At 40.1% G+C, this 23,161-nt stretch overlaps 1 protein-coding gene across 6 annotated transcripts in view; it reads right to left on the bottom strand.

Moving 5' to 3' along the window:
* DLX4 (distal-less homeobox 4) overlaps window positions 1-19,898 on the bottom strand; it is a 51,947-nt gene extending 32,049 nt beyond the window's left edge. For 2 of the 6 annotated variants that reach the window (XR_015745867.1, XR_015745868.1), the window contains exons 1-3: window positions 19,126-19,825; window positions 3,149-3,342; window positions 1,135-1,318 (exon numbers count right to left, since the gene is read on the bottom strand). Coding sequence is in view for 2 of the 6 variants with exons in the window: in XM_026669562.2 (XP_026525347.2) it covers window positions 3,149-3,342; window positions 19,126-19,516 (585 nt within the window). In the remaining 4 variants the exon portion in view is untranslated. Of the gene's footprint in view, window positions 1-1,134; window positions 1,319-3,148; window positions 3,343-19,125 lie in introns of all 6 variants that reach the window. The other 4 variants (XR_015745866.1, XR_015745869.1, XM_026669562.2 and 1 more) reach the window with 4 other exon arrangements.
* Window positions 19,899-23,161: the final 3,263 nt, after the last annotated feature.

Raw genomic sequence — 23,161 nt, 5'->3', positions numbered from 1 at the left:
ATATTAAGACGTATGGACTTTAACTCCCAACATGTTGCTTGGGGAATTCTAGAAGCTGAAGTCTACACATCTAAAAGTTGTCAAGTTCTAAACTAAATAAAAACTATATTAGAAATAAGCATTACTCATAATGTATCAATGAGATATGGCAAGGCATGCTTATTTAGGGAAAACAAGCACCTCTTGTTTGTGGCCCAAAAAGAGAAATTTCATGCACGTGTAAGTTTTAAACTGTTGATATATAGTAGACTACACACATCGTTTTGTTGGTCCTAAACTTATAGGGAAGTGAGATTTGCTGTCACCTCTGCTGATCTCCAGCCTAGTTTTGTTTCAAGTTCAACTTATTAGCAAAGTCTAACTGATTTTACATTACCTGAGGTTGACCTTGGCAATGTTGAGGGTTTGAGGGGGGGAGAGTATTTCTTTAATATCAGTGTAACTAACTGTAATTTAAGTCTCACTCACATATGTGCTGGCAGTGAGATGAAGGCATGGGAATATGACCAAAAAAATGATTATGACACCATGTTTGTACTCCATTTAGGAACAAATCAAGAATGGTCTTAATGGACATTGTGGACATTATGTACTGTATTTATGATGGATAAAAATGCAAAATTTTTGTACATCATATACAGGGACATGATGGCTCAGTGGTTCAGATGCTGAGCTTGTCGATCAGAAAGGTCGGCAATTCAGCAGTTCGAATCCCTAGTATCGTGTAATGTATCGTGTAATGGACTGAGCTCCCGTTACTTGTCCCAGCTTCTGCCAACCTAGCAGTTTGAAAGCATGTAAAAATGCAAGTAGAAAAATAGGAACCACCTTTGGTGGGAAGGTAACAGTGTTCCATGCGTCTTTGGTGTTTAGTCATGCCGGCCACATGACCATGGAATCGTCATCAGACAGTGCTGGCTCTTCGTCTTAGAAAAGGAGGTGAGCACCATCCCCTAGAGCCGGAAACGACTAGTACGTATGTGTGAGGGGAACCTTTACCTTTACCTTATACAGCAGAAAAATCTGTTTCTGTAGGTGCACAACATTGTTTCACATGAAAGTGAGACAGAGCCTTGCCTTGTATAGCACCATTTCTATAAACTAGTACTGCATTGTGAAATATCTATCACACACCCATCCAGAAGCTAAGACGATCTCTTCGAGAACGCTCATAACCTGAGAAGTCTCTTGGGAAAAGATGATTGGCTGGCAATATTCTGTTTGGTTTCTTTCTGCATTCCAAGGAACAAATAAGTAGAAGAAGACCAAGCAAGTTCCACTTTCTGATATATCAATAGTAGATTTGTAAATGCTCTATCTGGAAAAAGAACATTTATTTATAACAATTTACAGCTTTAGAATTCTGCCATCCTGCCCTCCAAAAGCACATAGATTCCACCATTTTACTTGAAATTCTTCTTTGTCCAAATATATTTTAAGTGCCTCTGGTTAAGATCTCATCTGTGCCATTCATCTGTCTCAAATTATCTCTTTAAGTGGCTTAGCCATCTGTAAAAGAGGCAATTGTGTGTGAGGGACTTTTGACAGCACTGAATCTTATCTTTAGTGACAACCTCCCCTCTTTTCACAACTCATATGTCCATCCTTACTTATATCCTATCTTATTAAGACAGAATGCAGCATTCTCTGGGAAGTGATTCTAACACACTAAATGCTGCAGTTATTATCAATTTATTATTTTGTACCCATAGAATCTGCTATGAAATGTTGACATATATATAAAATGTTGCAATGACTCAGTTTCCATCTATCTTTGGTATCTAACATCTTTTATAATGCCCATATTTCTTTCTTTTATCAATCAGTCCATATTTTATAATCACCATGCTCAGTTTCAGTTCTCATCCAGCTGATTGGAGGTTTCCTTCCCCCACATTTAAATTTGTTTCCTAAGGTGTGTGTTTTTTTCAGGAGGTGTACATCTGAGTTTCCCAAAATTTGCTGATTGCCTCTTATCCACCACCTAAGCAATGTTACCAGCAGAAATGATAAGTTATTGCAGTGTTTCAATTTGATGCAAACGGACTGTCCAATGTATTTCTTATTGTGCTACTTATTTCATTACTTATTTTATTTTTGTACTGTTCCGAGAAAGCAATTTCTTTCTTCACAGATCATATTTTAAAAGCCATGGTGCGACAATTAAGTCATCAGGGAAAGCACCATTGATTTAAAAGCTTGCTCAGATAGAAGGTTACTTCGTTGAATTGGGGCCATCTTAATTTAACTCCCAGGTCAGTTGTGAAGATGGAAAATAGTTGGGAAGGACAAAAGAATTCTGAAGAAAATATAAGATACCCTTGGAAAGCCAGAATTTCTGAACTTCAGGTTAATTAATGATATTAATATGGTACAGCTCAGTAAGAAATATGAGGGGGTTCTAGTGTACTCAACACATTAACATTAGTACTTGACTTTAAAGTGGTGAAAGCAAGGTTGCAACAGCAACTATAATACATTGGTCCGAATGTGAAAAACATTAGCTATCATCCCTTTATAGGTCAGTTACTCATGAGAGTTAACATGCAAGCAGATGGAGAAAAGTACAATTCTCAGAAGGCCTAATAGCATGGCCAACAGGGACATGGGCTATTGGGAGCTGAAGTTCCGTTAGAACATTATAAATCAGGTTCTCAAGCCTGGTTTTATCATTCTTTTTTGCCCTACGCCAGTGGAAGTTTCATTTTTAATGTCTAGAACAGAAATCTAGACTGTACTCTTCAAAAGCCAATATAGGATAAAAATCTCCTCCAGTTTTTCAATATCAAATATTCCTCCCAATGGCTGTCATTCCAGATCAGTGTTTCTCAACCTTGAAAACGTTAAAATATGTAGTCTTTAACTCCAAGAATTCCCTAGCCAGCATAAAATTTGCCAGCATGAATGGCTGGGGAATTCTGGGAGTTGAAATCTGCGCATCTTAAAAGTTGCCAAGATTGAAAAACACTTGGAACTTTGTTTCATCTACAACCAGTAGATGGAAAGAACTAGATTTAAAGTAAGTCACCATCTTCATTTTAACCAATTTTACAGGGTTATTGTGAAGATTATCTTCATAATATACACCCTCGGAAAGCAGAGACTGATGGGTAACAAGTGGGGAGTAGAAATCAATAGAGCATCTCACCTGTGTTTGGGTCAGGCCCAGTTGTGCTGCTAATTCTGCCCTTTCAGGTAAAGCCAGATATTGGGTTTGTTGGAATCGCTGGTTGAGGGCCTGGAGCTGAAGGCTAGAATAAATGGTGCGTGGTTTCCGGATTTTCTTCCCTTTCCCATTGATGCGGATTTCTCCATTCTCTATGATGGTTGATTTCTCCAGTTCTTTTGAAAGAAACAGAATTAAAGAGAAAAATAAGATTCAATGTGTAGTTGAAGCCAACATCAGTGGCTGTTGAACTGCTTGGTTTTAAGAAGACTTGAGACTCACATCTATGTCAATACTTATTTGCAATTTTTTAAATTGCTGCTTCAGCATGGAGCCACTGACAGAATGCTGGACAAGAAAACCCCCAGCTTCACCTCCACTCCACTATGAAGATCACTGAGCACCTTTGTGCCTTGTTTATCCCTCAGTTTAATCCTCCTCATAAGATCGTTGTGAGGGTAAAGTTGGAGAGGAAATCATGTACACTGCTTGCTTCCCAAAGATAATAGTGAATTCCTTGGATTTCTGACTTTGCAACTGCTTTGTCGCTTTTCAGTAACAACAAAGCAATAAATTTCAATGGAACATGATGCAATTGCCTATGTCAGATTTCTGAGATAATAACCACAAATGTTGTTTGGCAGCTTATTGTTATGATATAATTTGATATCCAGAAAGCACCCTGCATAATATTTCCATCTCTCAATTTGTAGACATAAAACAAATCCTAATTCTAAAATGAACGGTAACAAGAATATCATGATATCTGTCCAAAATAATCACCATTCATAATGGGTATGATAAATGGTGGTTGTGTTGTATGGAAATGTACCCTGTGTATGGTCAGAGGCTCCTCATTCCTAATTTACCAGTCTGAAAATTAAATCTATGTAAAGGCAAATAAGCCTAGCAACTTCATGGTATATGTTCTGCTAGAGTAATGAATTCCAGAAACTTGACAGCTCTCAGCAATTGATAGCTGCACTGAAAAAAACTAAACCGAGAGACAATTTATATATGAACTTACAACTGAAGTTCTTCCATTGCCAAGAATGGATATTTTTTTTAAATATTTATGGGCTCCTTCAATAAGTCACTGTTTGATCTTGCCAAAATTAAATAATGGGAATTATAGATAACATTGATAGGAACCCCGAAGACAAGTCTGCTCCTAAATTCTGAATTGTGATAATTGCTTTTTGCCATTAAAGAACACAGGAAAAATCATAGAATCATATGAAGAACTTGAAATATAAGCTTAGTCCAAGGATATAGCATTGTCCAGGGGTGGGATTCAAATTTTTTAACAACTGGTTCTGTGGGCATGGCTTAGTTGGTGGGCATGGCTTGGTGGTCATGTTATTGGGTGGGCATGGCCAACTCAATATCACTCACATTGAGGCATGCATCTCCTCGCCTGGCCTCTCATGACTGTGGGGATGCTGCAACAGTCGTAAATGTGAAAAATGGTCATAAGTCACTTTTTTCAGTGCCATTGTAACTTTGAATGGTCACTCCACATAAGCAAAGTACCAGCAAAGGAGGGGAAAAAAACTCCAGAGACGTTCCTGAGACAGGAAGTCTAGTCTCACCAAGAATGTAATATGTTAACGGAGAGGCAGTTTCTGTAAGCAACACCAGAATGTTTCCTTCCTGCCTTCCTTACAGGATTACTCCAGTAATTTCTTCTAACAACCGGTTCTCTGAACTGCTTAGAATGTTAACAACCGGTTCTAGTAAATAGGTGCGAACTGGTAGAATCCCACCCCTGGCATTGTCTCCCTACATATTTAATCTCTGACTGGTAACCTTTTGCATCAGCTGGCATTTACAACCCTTCTTTAAGGGCAGCTGCATCTAAACTATAATACAGTAATTTAGACCTAAATTTAGACGGATCTATATCAGTCTGACTCCCAGACTCTCCAAGGCTTGAAGCAGGTATCTTTACTCATTTAGGGGTTGGCGGGGAGGACACTGGAGATCAGTACCAAATGTTGGATCCAGTATCCCCCAAATGTGCGTGTGTTGTCTTGGGAAAAATATAATTCTTTTCAGAATGAACCACCATGAAGTTTTGTCATGCCATTCAAGTATGTTTCTTGAATCACTATCTAAACAATTAGAAAGGAACTTTTAATCACTGGATTTGGATTTAAATCAAGGTACCCTGAATAAGTGGCTAACATGGGAATTTGGGGGAGAAATTTGAGCTCCAGTAGATTTCTACCACAAATAATAAGTATCATCAGAAAGATTATTCAACAGAATAAATAAACAAATGTTTTAGAAATATTTGTGATCAGAGGAAAGAAATGTTGGCAATTAAGCTGTTTTACACTCCTAGCTCACTGACATTCTGATCCAACAAAGCACATTTATCAGAAAAGTGTTTAACAGCCTGAAAACACTCTAGTTCAGGGGTTTCCTATCCCTCTGGTTCATGGACTGGCACCAGTCCATGGCATGCCAGAAACTAGGCTACACAAACAAGTGAAGCCACATCCGTGGGATGCAGGCAGCACACGAAATCACGCCCCCTCTGGTCTATGGAAAAACCTCTCTCTACGGAACCGGTCCCTAGTGCCCAAAATGTGTGTGCGTGTGAGGGGAGGGGCACTGCTTTAGTTGACTGGTCTATGCAAATACACAAGATGAAAAAGCATAGCCATTAAGAATGAAGAGAAGCAGGAATGCCATCATCCTGAACTGGCTTTGTGATATTATAACCTGATCTGATTGGTTAATTAACAATATTCTTTCACTATGGAATCATCAAACTGGCCAAGTCATTTTTGATTGATTGAGATAACATGGGCAAGAAGTAGTATAAATAACAAGAACATGCTACTGAAGCAGCTGTCAATCAGGCTGCAAAGAATATGGAACACATATAGAAAATGTTTATTAAGATCATTTGATGCAGCACAATTAAATTCAGTCTATTACAAAAAGCTTATCTTCTCTCAAAAAGAGCAAAGTTAATGGCAAAAAACAACAACCTGACATCTCTTTATATTTCAGTCTCAAAGATTCTTTTTTTTTTTTTTTCTGGATTAAAAAGGGGGAAAGGAGCTGCAGAGAGAGGGGCATGGAATGAAAGATACAAGGTCAAATTTTAAAGTTGCAAGGTATGTTTGATCAATGGCATTTTTTTTCTGTGCATTTTGATATAGTGCTGTAATTTGCTAAAAACAACAACAATGTTCAAAGAATCTAGCCTGTGTACCCAGTTCTTCCCAGCCTATTAGATTTGCTGAGCATTCCAAACTTACTGCATTATGGCAAGAATTCCTCATTATCCTCTGTGTTTTTAAAAACCTGCCTTTCCCCAGGAGAAAATAATTGAACAGAAGAAAGCAAGCCGGCAAAATGCAAACAGTTTCAGAGAGCAGTTGTGGCCCAATCAGGGGCCTTGTTTTCCCTCATCTCGGTTTGAAATTGTGTCAGGGGAAGAAGATGAGATCCCTCTATAGGGCTGCCTTTAATTCTCACCAGTGCAGATTTAATTAAGAAGCTTAGTTCATGTGCAAAGAGCAAGTCCAACTCTTCAGCTCAAGGAAGAATACTCCCTAGACGCCTCAGTAAACCACATCCATGTGCTACTGGAGAAGCCACAATAGAGCAGATAACACAAGATACAAAGTTTTGACAAGCTGAAAAAAATAGAGACAGTAGGAGGGAATAATAAGATACTACTCTCTTACAGATAATAACAGTTGTTTTTTTTTAAAAAAAAGTTTTTTGAAAGTTTGCTTCTGTATTTTTTAAAGGCTTCTAGCATTGCCTTGCCTTACAAAGAAGAAAGCATGTTCCTTAAAGTGTAACTTTTTCTTTCTTTTTGCCTTTTAGTTCAACATGGACTTTCAAGGGGGCTTAAAGCAACACACAAAGAAAATGCAAGTGAAAGAAACAAAACAAGGAATTTAATCCATGCATGATTCTTGTTTCAACCCTGACCAAAGGATACCAACATTTTATTCTTCGCAAACTATTTATTCCTGACCACATGTAGACTTCAATAGCAAAACATAGCTCAGTCCTGGAATTGGTGCTGCCCTATTGATGAAATATTGGTGGGATCACAGCCCTACAAATGAATTTCAATCCTGGTAAATTCTATTGGTGGAGTAATCAAGCAGACTTGGATAAGTGGTTATGTGCACACAGAGATACAAAGCCTTACCTGGAATGTAATTTATCCTTTAACATGGTGCCTTTCCCCATTCTAGGGGCAGTAGTGGATTTGAATTACCATGATCCCCTATGCACTGCCAGCTGGGAAATTCTGGGAGTCGATGTCCATGTATTTTAAACTTGCCAAGATTGAGAAACTCTGCCCTAAAGAAATCCAATAAATTTGGAGGACTCCAGATTGAAAAAGGCTGGTCTATAGTCATGGAGATCCAGACAAGTGTATTCCCTGCCAACTGAATAATTCTGGGCCACCCTATCTCACAGAGATATGGTTGCAAAGGAATGGATGGCAGCATTTTAAGATACCTCTTTCTCAAGTTCTGTCCTGCAAGAAAGGTGAAATGCAGAACTAAAAAAACCCACTCAGGTTGCTAGAGAATTTGCTGTAGTACAGTACTTAAGGAAGAAAATTAATCAAATTGATAATGACTCTTTTAATTTAATATTAGTATTATTTTCCTTTAAATTTGCATCCCATGTATTAAACCAGTGGGTTGTCATCCCCCCCCCTTTCTCAGCTACTCTTTTTATTTGATTGATAACCTTGATGATTTAGGTTTTCAGATCATTCTGCATTTCTAGGCATCCTTCCTCAAAAGTAAAAGACTTCAATGCATCTCACATCCAGATAAGCATAAATCTAAGTCTGCAAAATGCACATAACAAATTATATTTAATGGTTTTTTTTTTTAAATAACCATGCGTAAGATGAAAATCAACAAAGAGTACAATTCCTGATGAGATAATGTTTACAAACCGGCAGGAGAGCTACACATTTACTGTATTTTAACACCATGAAAACAAAACTAGTTTTGTTTACTAAGCTATGGTTAATTGAACCATAGTTTATGAAATGGACTTTTTTTTGGCATTGTCCAATTCACTGAACCATGAATGAACCAAAACACTAGCTGGATTCTTATAGCATCATTTACTGAATTAACATTTTTTACCTAAATTTGTCCAATACATTGAACTGCAAGCTAAATCCACAGAAGAGCCATTGCCACAAATACAATGGTGTCTAAGAGGACAGAGGAGTGAACCATCTATATGACTGCATATGACTGTCCGTCCTTACTCAGATGTTGGAGAGCCCCTGGCCCACATTGTTGAACTATATTTCATAACAGCATACCTAGTATGATCAACAGTAAGAAAGTTGGAAATTGTAATTCAGCAACACCTGATGGGAAGTAAACTCTTCATCCTTAGGGTAATTGGATAAAACTAACACTAGCATAAAATTATAAGATGTATTATGCTAAATACTATGAACATGATTCTTATCTCACTCAATAGAAAGGTAGCAAATACATCCAATAGTATTAATAATGCAGCTTATTCAAATTTAGTAATCATATTGACTCAGACATCTTGCATTGGACCAGATTCATACAATCTATGCTTGCCAGCATTCCTACAAAGCTAAAGTGTGCCTAATTTCCTAATCTTGTTTGGCTTTTTATCTTAATCACTTTAATTGGCTCATCTTCCAGGCTTCCCCAACCTGATGACCTCCAGATGTGGGCTTGACAAAAAAAAAAAAGAATCATTAGAACTATGGAGATATTCCTTAAAGCTTGATATTATGACTTAATATACTAGAGTTTTCTGTAAACCAGAAGTACCCAACTATTATGGGCCAAGGATGCACTTGGCATTGCATGCACAACTCTTAGAAAAAGTTATGCCAGGAGCTGTGTTCTCAAAAATCATGGGAGAAGCAATCAAAACTGACATTGACATTATAATAAGATATCCATATAGTCTCCACTTTCATATTTAGTGGGTTTTTTTAAAAAAAGTTAGTCACTTAATAAAGGAATGCCTTTGGAGGCATATGAGGCTCATGTGGCCCTGGGCCTTAAGTTGTAAACCTCTGCTTCTCATAAAGGTCAAGCAGAAAGTATCCTCAAGTTTAAGTGGTGGAGTGTAGCTTTCATCAACTGAAGGTTTAGTTCATTGGAAGGACAACTTCTATACGCTATAAAGGTCAGAACCATTGCCAAGAGAATAAAAACTATGTAATCTATAGAATTACATACTGATTATTTGCTAAACCCCAATAAGGACCCAGCACTGTGGAGTTTAGTACCAGAATTTGAAATTATCCTAAAATGACTGTTCTGCAAGCTTTACTCCCAAAGTAAGTTCAATTTTATGCACTGATATCAAGTTCCAGAAGGGTGTAGAATTGGCGACTTGGTAGGTGTCATATGAATATGCTCTGGCACTAAAAAATTGATTCATGTTCCAGTTAAAACGATTCAGATTTAAAGCAGGAGGCATGACTGGAAATGATTAGGACTCAGCCAGAAACAAAATCAACTTTTCACTTAAGCAAAAGAAGATGGAGATAAAGACACTGGGAGGGAAGAGGAGAGAAAGCCCATGTCACTTTTAAGATGCGCTTCAATATTAAGGAGAGGGGAAGGAGGGAGGAATGGCTACAGAGCTCTGATGATCTTACTTCTGAGTAGGCACATCTATTAAGGTGACAGCTGCTATGTGCACATTTACTTCCACAAACAAATCAATTGAGTAAAGGTATTTAGACTGCGTTAAGGTTAAGTGCTGCAATCCTAGGCAAAAACGAAGTATGCCATAGGAAACAGCGGGACAGAAACAGAAATCCATCCATAGCCTTTCTTTGCTTTTCCCAACACGGACAAGAATACAAAGGAAATATTGTTTTTGTAAGTTTGTTTAAAGTGTAATTACATGCTTTTGAATGTTATTGTCCTTGGAAGAGGTTACTTTCAAAGGCAGATTATGTCATATTTAAATAAAATACCATTTACTACACTCTGAACACAGAAGAGACAGTCAACATGGACCAGATTACAACTGAGATGAAAGTCGACAGGGGAATCTCTGGGTGAATATTAAGTAAAGAAGTATTTATTCGCAGCTAATAAGTATCAACCTATATACCTTTATAGCATCTCAACGATGGCTCGGTGATGCAATTAATCTGCCTTGTAGAACAGATGGAGTGGAAATATTGGAAGCCGACTGAGTTAAGAGGAAAATAAAGCCCCCTCCCCCGTTTTCAGACAGCTAGATTGCAGTCGACTCAAATCTAATAACTGGATTTAAGTTAGGTCAGTTTAATGGGCTTGCCCTTCCTTTTCCTTTCATTTACCTTGTCTTTCTGCCTAATCATCATCATCATCATCATCATATTCAAAACGAATATGGAAACATACTGTCAAGTATTTGATAATTTCAGCCAGTTTGATGTTCCCAAAAGATCTACTCCTTTTTAAAAAAATCGATTTATTACGTGAGGAATTAAATGATTCGATCTGATAGGCATCGAATCGATTTAAACCGAGCTAATGAGTTTTCAAAGAGGATTAAAAGCGGAAGAAGTCGCTTTTCTCCAAACCACTTTTCCTGAAGTTCAGCCTTATTTCCTATCACCACTTTCAGTGAATTGATCAATAATGCTTATGCAAGGCTTTCTTTACTCAAAAGTACCCTCACCCGTATTTCAGCGTGGCTGCCACCTGAAATCCAGCTCTGGCTTTGCAACTTCGCTGAATTTGTCTCCGCTGAATTCAGTCTGGCGGGGTTTTATTATTGTTGAATAAAACTGACGGCACACGAGATCACAGCACAAACTCGAAGGATACCATCGAGCACGCTGGGATTAAATTAAAAATCAACATCAAAAAACCTCCGGGTTCTGTTAATTTGGCAAATCAACCTGAGGTGTGGCCTGAACAGGCGCCAACCATTTCCACGGAGCCCTCGGAGGAACGGAGTTTAAAAAGATCTCATACGTCCGAAACCCTAAAGGAATAATTTAATTTAAAAATCAACCCAAGAGCGAACTCCGAGGCGCCTGGCCCAGTGAGTACCCTAATTAAAAAGATAAAGTGTAATAACAAAACAAAAAGAAAGAAAGAAAGAAAAAGAAAAGAAAAGGGAGCGCCACGCCTCAAACTTGTTCTCTCGAAGATGGTCGTTCGAAAATCCGCCGGGTTGGGGCCGGACATGCAAAACCCCAGAGACTGAATTTGCAAGCAGGACGTGACACGCCCTATCAAGTTCAGCGGGGGTCCCCTTTAGCTAGACCCAAATTTCTTCTTTCAAAATTTAGGTATTTATTGACCTGCAGGTTTGTGTCTGTCTGTTACGCCACTGCATTTAGGGGTGGCTAGTAAGCTTGTGTTTCGGGATGGAGTGTGTTTTTCTCCAAACTAAACCAGCTTTGAGAAGGGCCCACATAAGTGTGAGAAGCTAAAAAGATGGGGGGGCGGGGCGCAGAGTGAAAGGGAAATCTATTGAATCGTGCATTTATTCTCTTTGTTTTTCCTTCTTTCAAGTCTTTGTAATTATGCATATGTATAGTAGTTGCATAGAACAGGGTTGTGCGCATAGAGGCAAATTGTGAAAATTGTGTCTGAGATGATGCAACAGCGCGGCATGCTATTCATGACCTCCAAAGAGGGGTTTCCTTCTGCAACTATTCCCCACACACACACACACACAAACACGCACACACAACACTTCGATTGAGAACTCTCCAATGCCTGGAAATATCAGTGCAAATTGGTTATTTTTGTCTGTGGACTGGAAGGAAATCATGTTGGTGAAAACCGTTCTTAATCAACCATGTAATGCCTTTCCTAGGGCATCTCCCAACCTGATTAGAAAATCACAGGGAGGGGGGTAAAGAAGGTTTAAACGCTTCCCCCCTCCCGTGTCGTCTAGAAATAATCTTGTGTAATAAAGAATTCTTGGAAACCCGAAGGCTTGCACTCTATTTTGTAAACCTTCCGTTAGGTTAATAACAGTGTTTTCTTAATATGGATTTTTCTCTCACAAAAAAACACGCCTGCTTTTTTTCCACTGTATTATATAAACTGTTTCTTAACCTCTTTGGGGTTTTCCCCTAGTTATTGTTTTTTCAAAGGAACTCTATTGTCTGTCAGCAGGCTTCTTGGAATAATAAGGACAAGAAGAATATGCCCAAGACAAATAATAGGAACCTTGTGAATGCGTGGGAAGGAGAAATTTACAAGAACACTAAGTGAAAACTGGCACGTTTACCCCCATTATCTCCAGTTAATAACTGCTAATTACTCTAAAACTAGGGGCAGATATAGTAAACTAATATGCATTTAAATAAATTGCCAGTCACTTAGCTTCTACTAGCTCGCCTTAAATTATACATCCCTTTACAAATAGGTAAAAAGTAAAATTTGATTGGCAGAGAGAAGGCGAATCTGATGGTTTGTATCGTTAGTTGCTTAATAAAACTGAAAACCATGTCCCTTAAAAGAAACCAAAATCAAGGAGCCCTTAAGGTTTTATTGGCTGATCTACCTGGAACTTTGGCTTCTAATTCAGCTTTTTAGGGAAGGTTGAATATTTAGCAGTAACCTTAGAGCTGAAACTCACTAAATGTAAAGGTAAGAATTAATAGGGAATTAAGATTTTCCACTACATCAGGCTGAACAATAATAGAATAGAAATGAGGCAGATGCGCACCAAAAAAAGGGCGGTGGAACATTCTAAATCCGCTTGAATTTTGTCTTCGGGTAAAAAGAAAGATCAGCCCAAGTTCCAAAACGCATGAACTGTTAGATTGATTTAAGCTTACCAAAGTGAGCTTTTTCTTTATCGTTCATTCACAACTGCCCATTTCCGGCTTCTTTGGTGGGGGGGGGGGGTATTTTAAACAACTATTTTAAACACCTCGGGACCGGCATCGATTCTGAGTTGCACGATTCACCTCAAGCGCTCTTGGGCAGCGAGTGTGTTTCAATGATGAGTCCAAAGGCCCCGCTGTCCACCTGTTGCGCGAAGGATGTGGTTGGGGGGAAAGAATAGGGCGCAGGCTCCCCTGTTTTCTCCAGCAGCTTCAAATTCTTTTCCCCAGTCTCGGAGCAATGTATGAACGAGGAACAACCCCCCACTCCCTATATATTCATGCATTCTATTTTTTCCTGTGATTGCGTATTTTAAAATAAATGAGACATATATTTAGGGAATGACCTCCTTATATTTTGCTTGTGTAGAGATACTGATTGTGTAGCTTCTTTCCTTGGAACCCCACATTTGCTTGCTCAGAGGTTTAATTTATGACCGCCTGGCACACTTATTCGAGACTTCCTTCCAGCTTCCTAGGGCCTCTTCTCCAAAAAGTAAAAAACGAAAAACCCGCACTTCAAAAACTGACCACTTCATACAGCAATCCCGGACAGGTTTGTTCCCGATGAAATTCAATTTCATGATACAATTCTACACAAGCCGGTTCACTACCAAATATATATATAAAAAATATTGAAAACCGGCAAGGATTGCAATGATGGGTTTATACGCAACTGAGAAAGGCCTGTGAAATGAATTTGGGCTTGTTTCTCAGTAAACAGACACTGGACGTCGCGGTTCATTTGCCTCGAAGATGCATCAATTTACAGAATAATATACTCGCCTGGACCATCTAGGCCAAACAAACAACTCCCATGAAGACTCAATCTATTGTATGAACGAGGCTATTGTCTCAATCGTTTAAGTTGTTGATAGATTCCCCCGGCCTCAAATCTTGCCGACCTCCTTGGCTTAAGATCGGCAGCGACAGGGTCCTTGGCTTCTATCCAACCTATGTTGGTAAACCGCCCTTTAGAAGACATATGAAAGGCGGTAGGAAAATGCTTATGAAGACTCTCACAAAGGAAGAAATAATTTATGGCTTCAAAGAGAAAGCCACAGAAACTGGCACCTTCCCGCTGTGTTTGATTTAAACCCCCCACCATGTCCAACAAGAATGATTAATGGCAAAAGATGGCGGGGACTGTAGTCCCAACCATTTCGAGTGTATCAGATAGGTTACCCAGGTCTGGAGGAAAGCCATCTCCTCGGACAATGAAGGGGACCATCACTTCCTGCTCTTCTGATCTTCCCACAAACTTCACACTGCGCTGAGGCGAAGCACATTCAACTTGGAAACGAACGATTTTTTTTATTCAGCAAAACTAACTTGCTGGGAAATACGCTTAGGAGCGCAGGCTAGTGCTGGGTTCCTACTCATATTAAACCATAATAAGTTTGTTTGGGTTTGATTAGGCGTTAAGCGAACCAAGCCAGGCGTGTTTTGTTCCATAAACCGCGACCACTCTATGGCTTAGCGAATGAATCTGGCCTAAAAAGAATAACTTCTATGGGTTTTAACACGTTTCGTTATATTGCTGGGTCGATGTAACTAAGTCGTGAAGATCGGCTTTCCACCGCCGTGGTGGTGGGTGACGCTAAGAACAAACAAGGAAAGTTTCTGTGGCTGATACATTGCCCCAGCAACAGCTGTGGTTGATGCAACAAACCACGAGGGGCAACAGACCCTCCGCGGCGAGCTGTTCCTGAACAAACCTGGAAAACGTTAGCAGTTAAAAAAACGAAGCGCTTTACCTAGTCGGATTCACAAATCGGAGTGAAAACCTACATAGCTCCGAAACTCAGCGCCCCATAAATGGAGATCGCTCAATCCCTCCATGAGCGCGCGCGCACGCTACAACCACGGTTCTTTGCTGACCGATTTGGAATATTTGCCACCGACTTTTTCCCCCACTCTTCGGGTTCATTACAATTAGTAACTGCTAATTATCCACTGTCTCGCCTTAAAATAGTTTTAGTTCTTCAATCAAAGAACCAGCGAGGGACCCCTTTCGCTGGCTGCTGCGATTTTAGCAAGAGGCTTTCTCTTTCACATATTTATTTGACAGGTACCAATTAAATTTAAAAAAAAATTATATAGTACAAGTAAATAAGGGACATTTAATAAACACCTAACTGCAGTAGGGAGCACGAACTGACACTACTAACCCAGGGATTCCTTTCTTTGCAGAAACAGGCAAGAGTTGAAGCGAGGCTATTTCTCCAAAAGACGAAGCCGACTGCTTTGCCTTTCACCAACCCTGAAAGCATTTTGCTTCCAGTATTGCAAGTAAATCATTCTTACCATGCTTAAATTAAAACGTCCTGCTTTTTTTTTTTTTTTGGGGGGGCAGGGAAGACATTTCGCTCTGACTCTCTAATACCCATGTTCCCTTTATCTGTCTGACAGTGGTCGATCACCGAACAATTCTGGAAATTGTCCATTTTTACATGTGTAGATATGTACATTAAGGCATTGTTTAAAGTAAACTATGAGAGCTTCCCTTAAATTTAGCAAACTAGTCTCATGGAATTCTGGCAAAGGGTTCTGTGAAGTTTGGACAGATGGGGTTGGGGTGTGTATGAGACAGATAGCCTAAGGGTTATGGATTAACCTTAAAGTCAGAATACTTCTAGAATTAGAAAGGAACACTGCTCCAATTTTTTAAAATAGCTATAGTTACTGAATAAAGTAATCTTTTTTAAATTTTGCTAGTGCATTCCAAAACATAAATAATGTTAGTCTTTCTTTTCTCTCCTCCAAAGCATTTCCCTGCCAGATTAGAAAAATAAACCACACATTAAAAGCATAAATTGATACTTAAATCACAACCCTTGTTTTTTTACATTTAAAAACTATGGCAGATTTTTTAAAATTACTGTTGCTTTTTTAAAAATTATATTTTTTTAAAAAAAAAACCTCAGCTGGCTGCAAAAGAAATAACAGAACAACTCAGTTTATGTAAATTCACAGTTCAGAAGATAATTTCCTTTTTTAAACAGTATGTTTCTTGAGATCTTAGTTTGAAGCCAAGTTGTATGGCTTCAAGAGACATTTTCAAAACAGTTCCTATGTGTTGTAAACAAGAATGTTATTTATATTTTTGTACGCGATATACATTTTAAAAAGTCAATCATTATTCTATTAAAGGATTGTACTCACTTCAAGTTTCTCAAATGTTTAGAAATATATATATAGTGAATGTGGACTACAATATCATCCTTTAGTAAAAGAAGGGACTGGAAAGAAAGAATCCCTACATCATTAGACTAAGTGTCCTTGAACATCAGCCAGGAAGAAAGTTCTTAACAAGATGGTGGAAATTCAAAAACAAAACAGGACGTTTTCTGTGCCAAAAGATAATGAGTAGTAACCTCCAATCCAAAGTGATAAATAATTAGATAAATGTTTCTAGGAATATCCTGGAAATGGAAAGTTTATTTTTTCCTGAAGTGGAATTTGGACTAGAAAGCTAATTAAAAAGAATAAATACATAAATGGAGGGAGTAAAATAATGTAAATTGTCAGGTCAGGGTATGGGGACATCGACTCAATTTATTGGCACATCTGACTCAATTTATTTAGAGATTGACGTCCCTTGGAACCAAATTTAGGGGTAAGACTTAAGCCTGGAAAAAAAACAGGGCTTAATTCCTGTTCATTCTAGAAGCCACTATATCAAGAGGATGGAAAATATCCAAGTAGCAGGGATGGGAAGAAACATTCTGTACATCAACAAAATCTTCAGTCATATACCATCTACCTTTGAGCTGCTATTGAATTTTTCCAGGTGGCTTCCTGAACAATTTCTACCTCTTGTAGTAAGTTATTTATAGAGTACTTCAGTGTACCTGGTTGTTTGACATAGCAATGAAAACTAGCAAAACAACAGAGAAGTGCCCAGAGGCATGTTCAATCTAGATGGGCTGGGGAGGAAAGGGAAGTTTCCAGGAAAGATATAAACAAATGTAGTTAGCAAAAAAAAATAAAAAAATATTTCATTCCAGCAAGGAGAAATGACTTTGGTCAGAAATAAGTGACATATCAGATTTAAATTGCTTGGATCATCATTTGTCTGGATTGCTGTCTTCAAAACAAAATATATTAAAGATGTCCATGATCTCTTATGCAATCTTGAAAGAATACCACAGATATGTAAGTCAGTTGAAAAGTCTTAAAGCAGAATAGCACTCAGGAACCAAAAGTAGAGAGAGGTTTTTGAACCTTGGCAACTTTAAGATGTGTGATCTTCAGCTCCCAGAACCCCCCAGCCTGCATGCTGACTGGTGGCAGCATGCAGCCTGGGGAATTCTGGGAGTTGCAAAACACTGAGCTTGAGACATTTTCCCTTCTCATTTGATACCTTTCAGACAGGTTTGCAATACTTATTATCCACAGCCGGTTAGGTCAATTTGTCCTGGTCCCCAGTCTGATCCTTCCCACCAAGATTGGAGTAGTTATTTTTATTTTCAGCATTATTAGTTTTACTGTTTTTCTTGCATTTTTGCACCAATTCTCTCATTAAGAGTCCTGAAAGCTTGCACATTATTTTGTCGTTGCTCAATTATTCATTAAAATATGAACACTCCTAGTAACCTTTCCCAACCTAGTATTCTCTGGTTGAATTGGACTGCAGCGTTCATCCTGATCAGAAAGCCTGGAAAAGCAATATCCCAGTTTCTAAAGGTCTTGAGGAGAAAAGCTAATGAGATTTCGTCCTGTGGCTGCTTGAGCATCAGTGATGCATTACTCAAGAGCTGCCTGTTTTGCCCCCAAAAGAACTGCCTTTCTCTTCCTTAGACCTATGTGCCACTGCTTCAGTCATGGCCCTGTGAAGTTTTGAAGTTATCAAATGGACTCCAGGAACAAATAGTTCAGGAGAAGCAGACTATTTTCACCTGGAAATGGGGTGAAGGGGAGAAAAGCAGAGAAAGGAAACTGGTGCTGATTCTTTGGGGGGGGGGGAATCTAGTGGGGTTGAGGAAGAAGATAAATATTCATCGAAATAAGTTTTTGAATTATATGCAAGGTATTTCCGGGTCCAACTATAGTTTATTCAAATTAAGATCTGTCTCTCTAATTGTACTATCTAAAGGTGTCATAACACAGTGGGTTATAATTTATTTCATTGCAAAAGCAATTGTTTTCATTTTCTAAAAGGTAATCTTTCTGAACAAAGTGTTCCTGTATTATTTTTCTCTTAGCTTAGATTACATTAGAAGCTGCCAGTAGGGAATGCAGAGAAGAGAGATCTGCCGTCCCATTAGACTCCTTGTAACTGTGGAGTAATTGAAATGCTTGCCTCAACTCAGATAGGTCTAAGAATGTGCTGCAAACGAAACGGCAGGCGATGCAGATTTTACACTGAGTAAATGCAAAAATATATATATTGTATTGACACTTGTTGGAGTGCCCTCAAATTTTCGATCCATATTCGATTCACATTCTCCAGGACGAATTGGGAACTCTTTCATCCTATGGAGGAGAGGCCAAGACTGGCTCAACCCTCTTTGTGCACAATGGAACAAGGAAGTCTCATCTAAACATGCGACCTCAGATTAGGATAACTTCTAATTTAGAAAAGGGCAATTCATATATGTATGTATGTATGTATGTATGTATGCATGCATGTATGTATGTATGTCCTAATCTGCATGTCAACTCAACCCCCTCCCCCAAATAAACAAAGGAAAGGGCAACATTCTTTGTTAGTAACATATACTAATACAGATTTGTTCCATTCCTATACCTCCATTCCCCCCGTTTCCCTCCTAAAGGTTTGAAAACAGCACATATCTGTTCACATTCCTTCAGCCCCTTCCTTCCAGATGTGCTGCACTATAACTCTCATGACTTCTGAGGCGGTGGACCTGTTGTCTCGGACAGCGGGAGTTGTAGCCCAATCTTTTGGTGGCTTGAGGAGAGGACTGTTCTGGACTAGTGTTTAAGGGTGACCCTACTAATGTCGGAAACCTATCATCTGGATAAAATAACGGAGATTGCACACACACCGCGAATTGGGTGGTGGTGGTGGGTTTAGCCGCCCCGGGCTTGCTTCCCGCCCCTTCGCCCAAGCTAACCAGCCTCCCCTTACCCGTCTCCTCCAGCCTCGTCCCGTGGCCCAAGGCGCTCGAGGTCTGCTGGTAAGGTGAGTAGGAGGTGCCATGGTGGTGGTGGTAGAAGGCGTGAGGGCTGCTACCGGCCGCCCCGGGGTAAGGGGGATATGCCAGGGGTCTGCTGCCGTAGGAGGCGGCAGAAGGAGGAAAGACGCCGCCGTCGTGCGGAGACTGCTGCTGCGGCGGCAGCGGGTGCAAGGCTTGGAGTGAGTAAGGGGCCGCCAAGGTGGTCGGATGTTGCTGCGGCTGCGAGGGCTGAGGTTGCTGGTGAGGAGAAGACGGGGGTCCCAGCCCGAAGTCCAGAAAAGCCGCTTTAGACGGGTCCGGCGGTCCCAGTAGGCCCTCGGCCAGAGAATTCATCGTCATCATCAAAAGATCTGCGGGACTTTCCGCGGCGGGACAAGGAGAAAGCCCAGGCGCCGCCGCCGCCGCATCCACGGCTCCGGCCACTACCGCGTTTCGGGAGATCGGCGGCGGCGACCACAATCTATGTTGCCGCGGCCAGAGAGCTTCATGCTCAGGCAGCGCCGCCTCCTTAGCCGTATCAAGCCAAAGGGAAACTCCGACGTCTATACTGCCACCTGCAGCGGCTGCAGTTCCGCCGCCTCCTCGGCCCTTCAGTCACTCGCGTCCAAGCAACGGCGCCCACTCCTCGCCTTCTCCCCAAGCTCCCCCGAGCGCCCTCTTTTCTCCCCGCCTGGTGCCACAAGAGAGGAGAAAACCACCGAGGGGACGTTTCTCCCCCCACCCCTCCCGCCTCGCCCCCTTCTCCTTTCATTCCCCGAGCCCGCCCCTTGCCGCCTCCAATTGGCCCGCCCGCGGCATGATGTCACGGAGCCCCTGGGGACCTCCCTTCCAAAGCTTCAGCCTCGCCAGCCAGGCGAAAAATCCGCCGCTTTCCCTCTGAAGGTCCGCCCACTAAGCCGGCTAAGCAACTCCCTCAGCCGCCCCCCACCCCAGGGGGGAAGACGGAGGGAGAATAAGAGGATAGATTGGATGGAGCGCAGCAGGTCCGGGCACGTCTATTTTTCTCACCTATATTAGAAGGAAAGGAGAGGAGGAAGTCCAACTCCAAATGTTTGTCAACCCTTGGACTAGGCAGAGGACTATCTAAAATTCAGGGAAAAACGATACAGTAGTTAATTAATACCGATGGGGGAGGCGGAGGAAGCGAGTGTCTAAATATGAAACGACTTTATCAACAGGTCTAGACAAGTTCTCTCCTCTCTCCTGGCCAATTCCCTCTAGAAATTTGAAAAGGAATCTAGATGGAATATTTGTCAACACATTTGAGATAGGATAGGATGCGGTTCTTGTTTTTTTTCCTCCTAAGAGTCACATGTGATGCATTAAAATAATTCAAGAAAAAGGGGAAGGAGTTGAAGTTATCCAGTTCTTTTATCAACTACTTCTCCAGACTGGGACCTCATCATGGCCACGAAAAGATTATTTCATCTGAATCTCTATAGTACTGTTCATGGTCACTGTGTTTTTATTTATTTATTTATTTGATTTTTTTTTGTCAATCACTTACAAGATAATAGGTATAAGAATAAACATAGTTATGAATACATGAAATGGATACATATAAGAAAAATAAAAGAAACAATAGGACAGGGATGGTAGGCACATTGGTGCACTTATGCACACCCCCTGCAGACCTCTTAGGAAAGGGGTGAGGTCAATAGTAGACAGTCTAAGGTTAAAGTTTTGGGGGTTTGTGGAAGAAACCACAGAGTCAGGTAGAGTATTCCAGACATTGACCACTCTGTTGCTGAAGTCGTATTTCCTGCAATCAAGTTTGGTGCAGTTAACCTTGAGTTTGTATCTATTGTGTGCTCTTGTGTTGTTATGGTTGAAGCTGAAGTATTCATTGACAGGTAGGACATTGCAATGTATGATTTTATATACCATACTTAGATCAGACCGAAGGCAGGCGTAATTCAAGGTTTTCTAGTTCTAGAATTTCAAGTCTGGTGGCATAAGGTATTCTACAATGAGTAGAGAGTGGAGAACTCTTCTTGTGAAATATTTCTGGACTTTCTCAACTGTGTTAATATCAGATATGTAATGCGGGTTCCAGACTGATGAGCTGTATTCAAGTATTGGTCTAGCAAATGTTTTGTATGCTCTAGTTCAGGGGTTCCCAACCTGGGGTGCTCGCATCCCCTGGGGGTGCGAGACGATATTCCAGGTGGTGCGAGAAAAGTCCAGGTAATTTTTATTTTTATTTATTTATTTATTATGCAATGGATTAACTTTGTTTTCATTTTAGAGTTAAGTATCGTTATTTAGTGGCCGTCACATACATAGCTGAAAAGATTCAATCCTACCATATATTTAATGCGTTCAGTAGTTCCTAAAGTCTAAATTTCAGGGGGTGCGAGGTTCGAGTGAAATTTCTTTAGGGGTGCGGGGTGAAAAAAAGGTTGGGAACCACTGCTCTAGTTAGTAGTGTGATATTACCAGAGAAAAAGCTACGTAGGATTAGGTGAACAACTCTTAATGCCTTTTTGGCTATGTAGTTATAGTGGGCTCTAGCACTGAGATCATTTGAGATGAGAATTCCAAGGTCCTTGACAGAGTTTGGATCATCAACAAGGTCTTGACTATTCAGCTTGTATTTTATTTTCTGATTTTGTTTTGCCAATATGTAAGACAGAGCATTTATTTGTGATTTGAAGTTGCCATTTGTTTGACCATTCTGATACATAGTCGAGGTCTTTTTGAAGGGTAGCAGTATTGTCTGTGGTGTTGAATAGCTTTACATTATCAGCGAAGAGAACGCAGTTGCTCTTGATATGATCACAGAGGTCATTTATGTAGAGTATGAAAAGAGTTGGTCCTAGAACACTGCCTTGGGGAACACCACTGTTGACAGATACAGAATTTGAAAGGATGCTCCCAATTTTGACCATGTTGTATGTGTGGTCTGTTCCTCTTCCTCCTCCTCCTCCTCTTCTTCCTCCCTCAATGTATGGCATTGACTCTACTTGTTGGATTGCTGGAAGAGGCCCAACAAATTAAGGGTTGCATCAAAGCAAAATTCTGCATGATAAACCAAAAACTCTGGATAGGGTTTCCACAGCTACACAAACTTTGTCCCAGGTAGTGAAGGAATGTGCACGTGGCATTAAAACGTCTACCGTATTGTCCCAGAATTCTTGGAAAACAGGTGAAGTATGGGTAATAAATCCACCTTCAAAAAAGAGGAGAAGTCTAGTATGCTAATGAGCTATCAACTTGAGAGTTATAATAAAGATCATTATAGTCTGCGAGCATCAGAGAAAGAATGCTGTGGCTACAGAAAATTTTTGGTGAGAATAGAGACATGACAATTGTGTTAAAGAATTAAATCAAAAACAGTAGATCAGGGGGACGCTGTGGATGTTGTATATATTATTTTCAACAAGATCACCAATGAGTTTCTCATTAGCAAGCTGTAAAACAGTACCACTTCCCACATGAATTTGTAGCCTACCTGCCAAGAGAAAAGAGGCCATGTGTGTGTGTACGTGTGTGTGTGTGAGAGAGAGAGAGAGAGAGAGAGAGGGAGGGAGGGAGGGAGGGAGGGAGGGAGGGAAACCATATCCAATCATTTTATGGACTGACTTCTATCCTCAGAATTCCAAATGTATTCACTGGCCTAAATTACAAGGAAAAATATTTTCCTAATGGTGAAAGTTGATTGTCAGATGTACAAGTTTCCATGTGGACTGGTGGACTGTTCTTCATTATACAGTACAGGTTTATGCAGTATCTGGATGACCACCTATCAAGGTTACTGCAGTCATTAATCTTTCACATGAATACATGAATTGAACCACATGGATTTTGACATGTAGTTCTCTACCAATATCATTATCAATTTCACTAACCATCATCGATCTCATTTAGAAAAGAATACTAGGCAGACCTTATTCCAATTGTTTTAAATATCTTTCCCAAATCGAAACATAATCCAGAATTTGTAGCCTTACTTTTGAATCTCTAACATTAGCCTGGCATATAGAA

This window comes from Notechis scutatus, chromosome Z (genome assembly GCF_049901735.1).
Source record: "Notechis scutatus isolate UNSWTSFEM ecotype Mainland chromosome Z, rNotScu1.2, whole genome shotgun sequence".
Classification (NCBI taxonomy): Eukaryota; Metazoa; Chordata; class Lepidosauria; order Squamata; family Elapidae; genus Notechis; species Notechis scutatus.
Note: the sequence above shows the minus strand (reverse complement) of the source record. Positions and strands in the feature narration are given on the sequence as shown.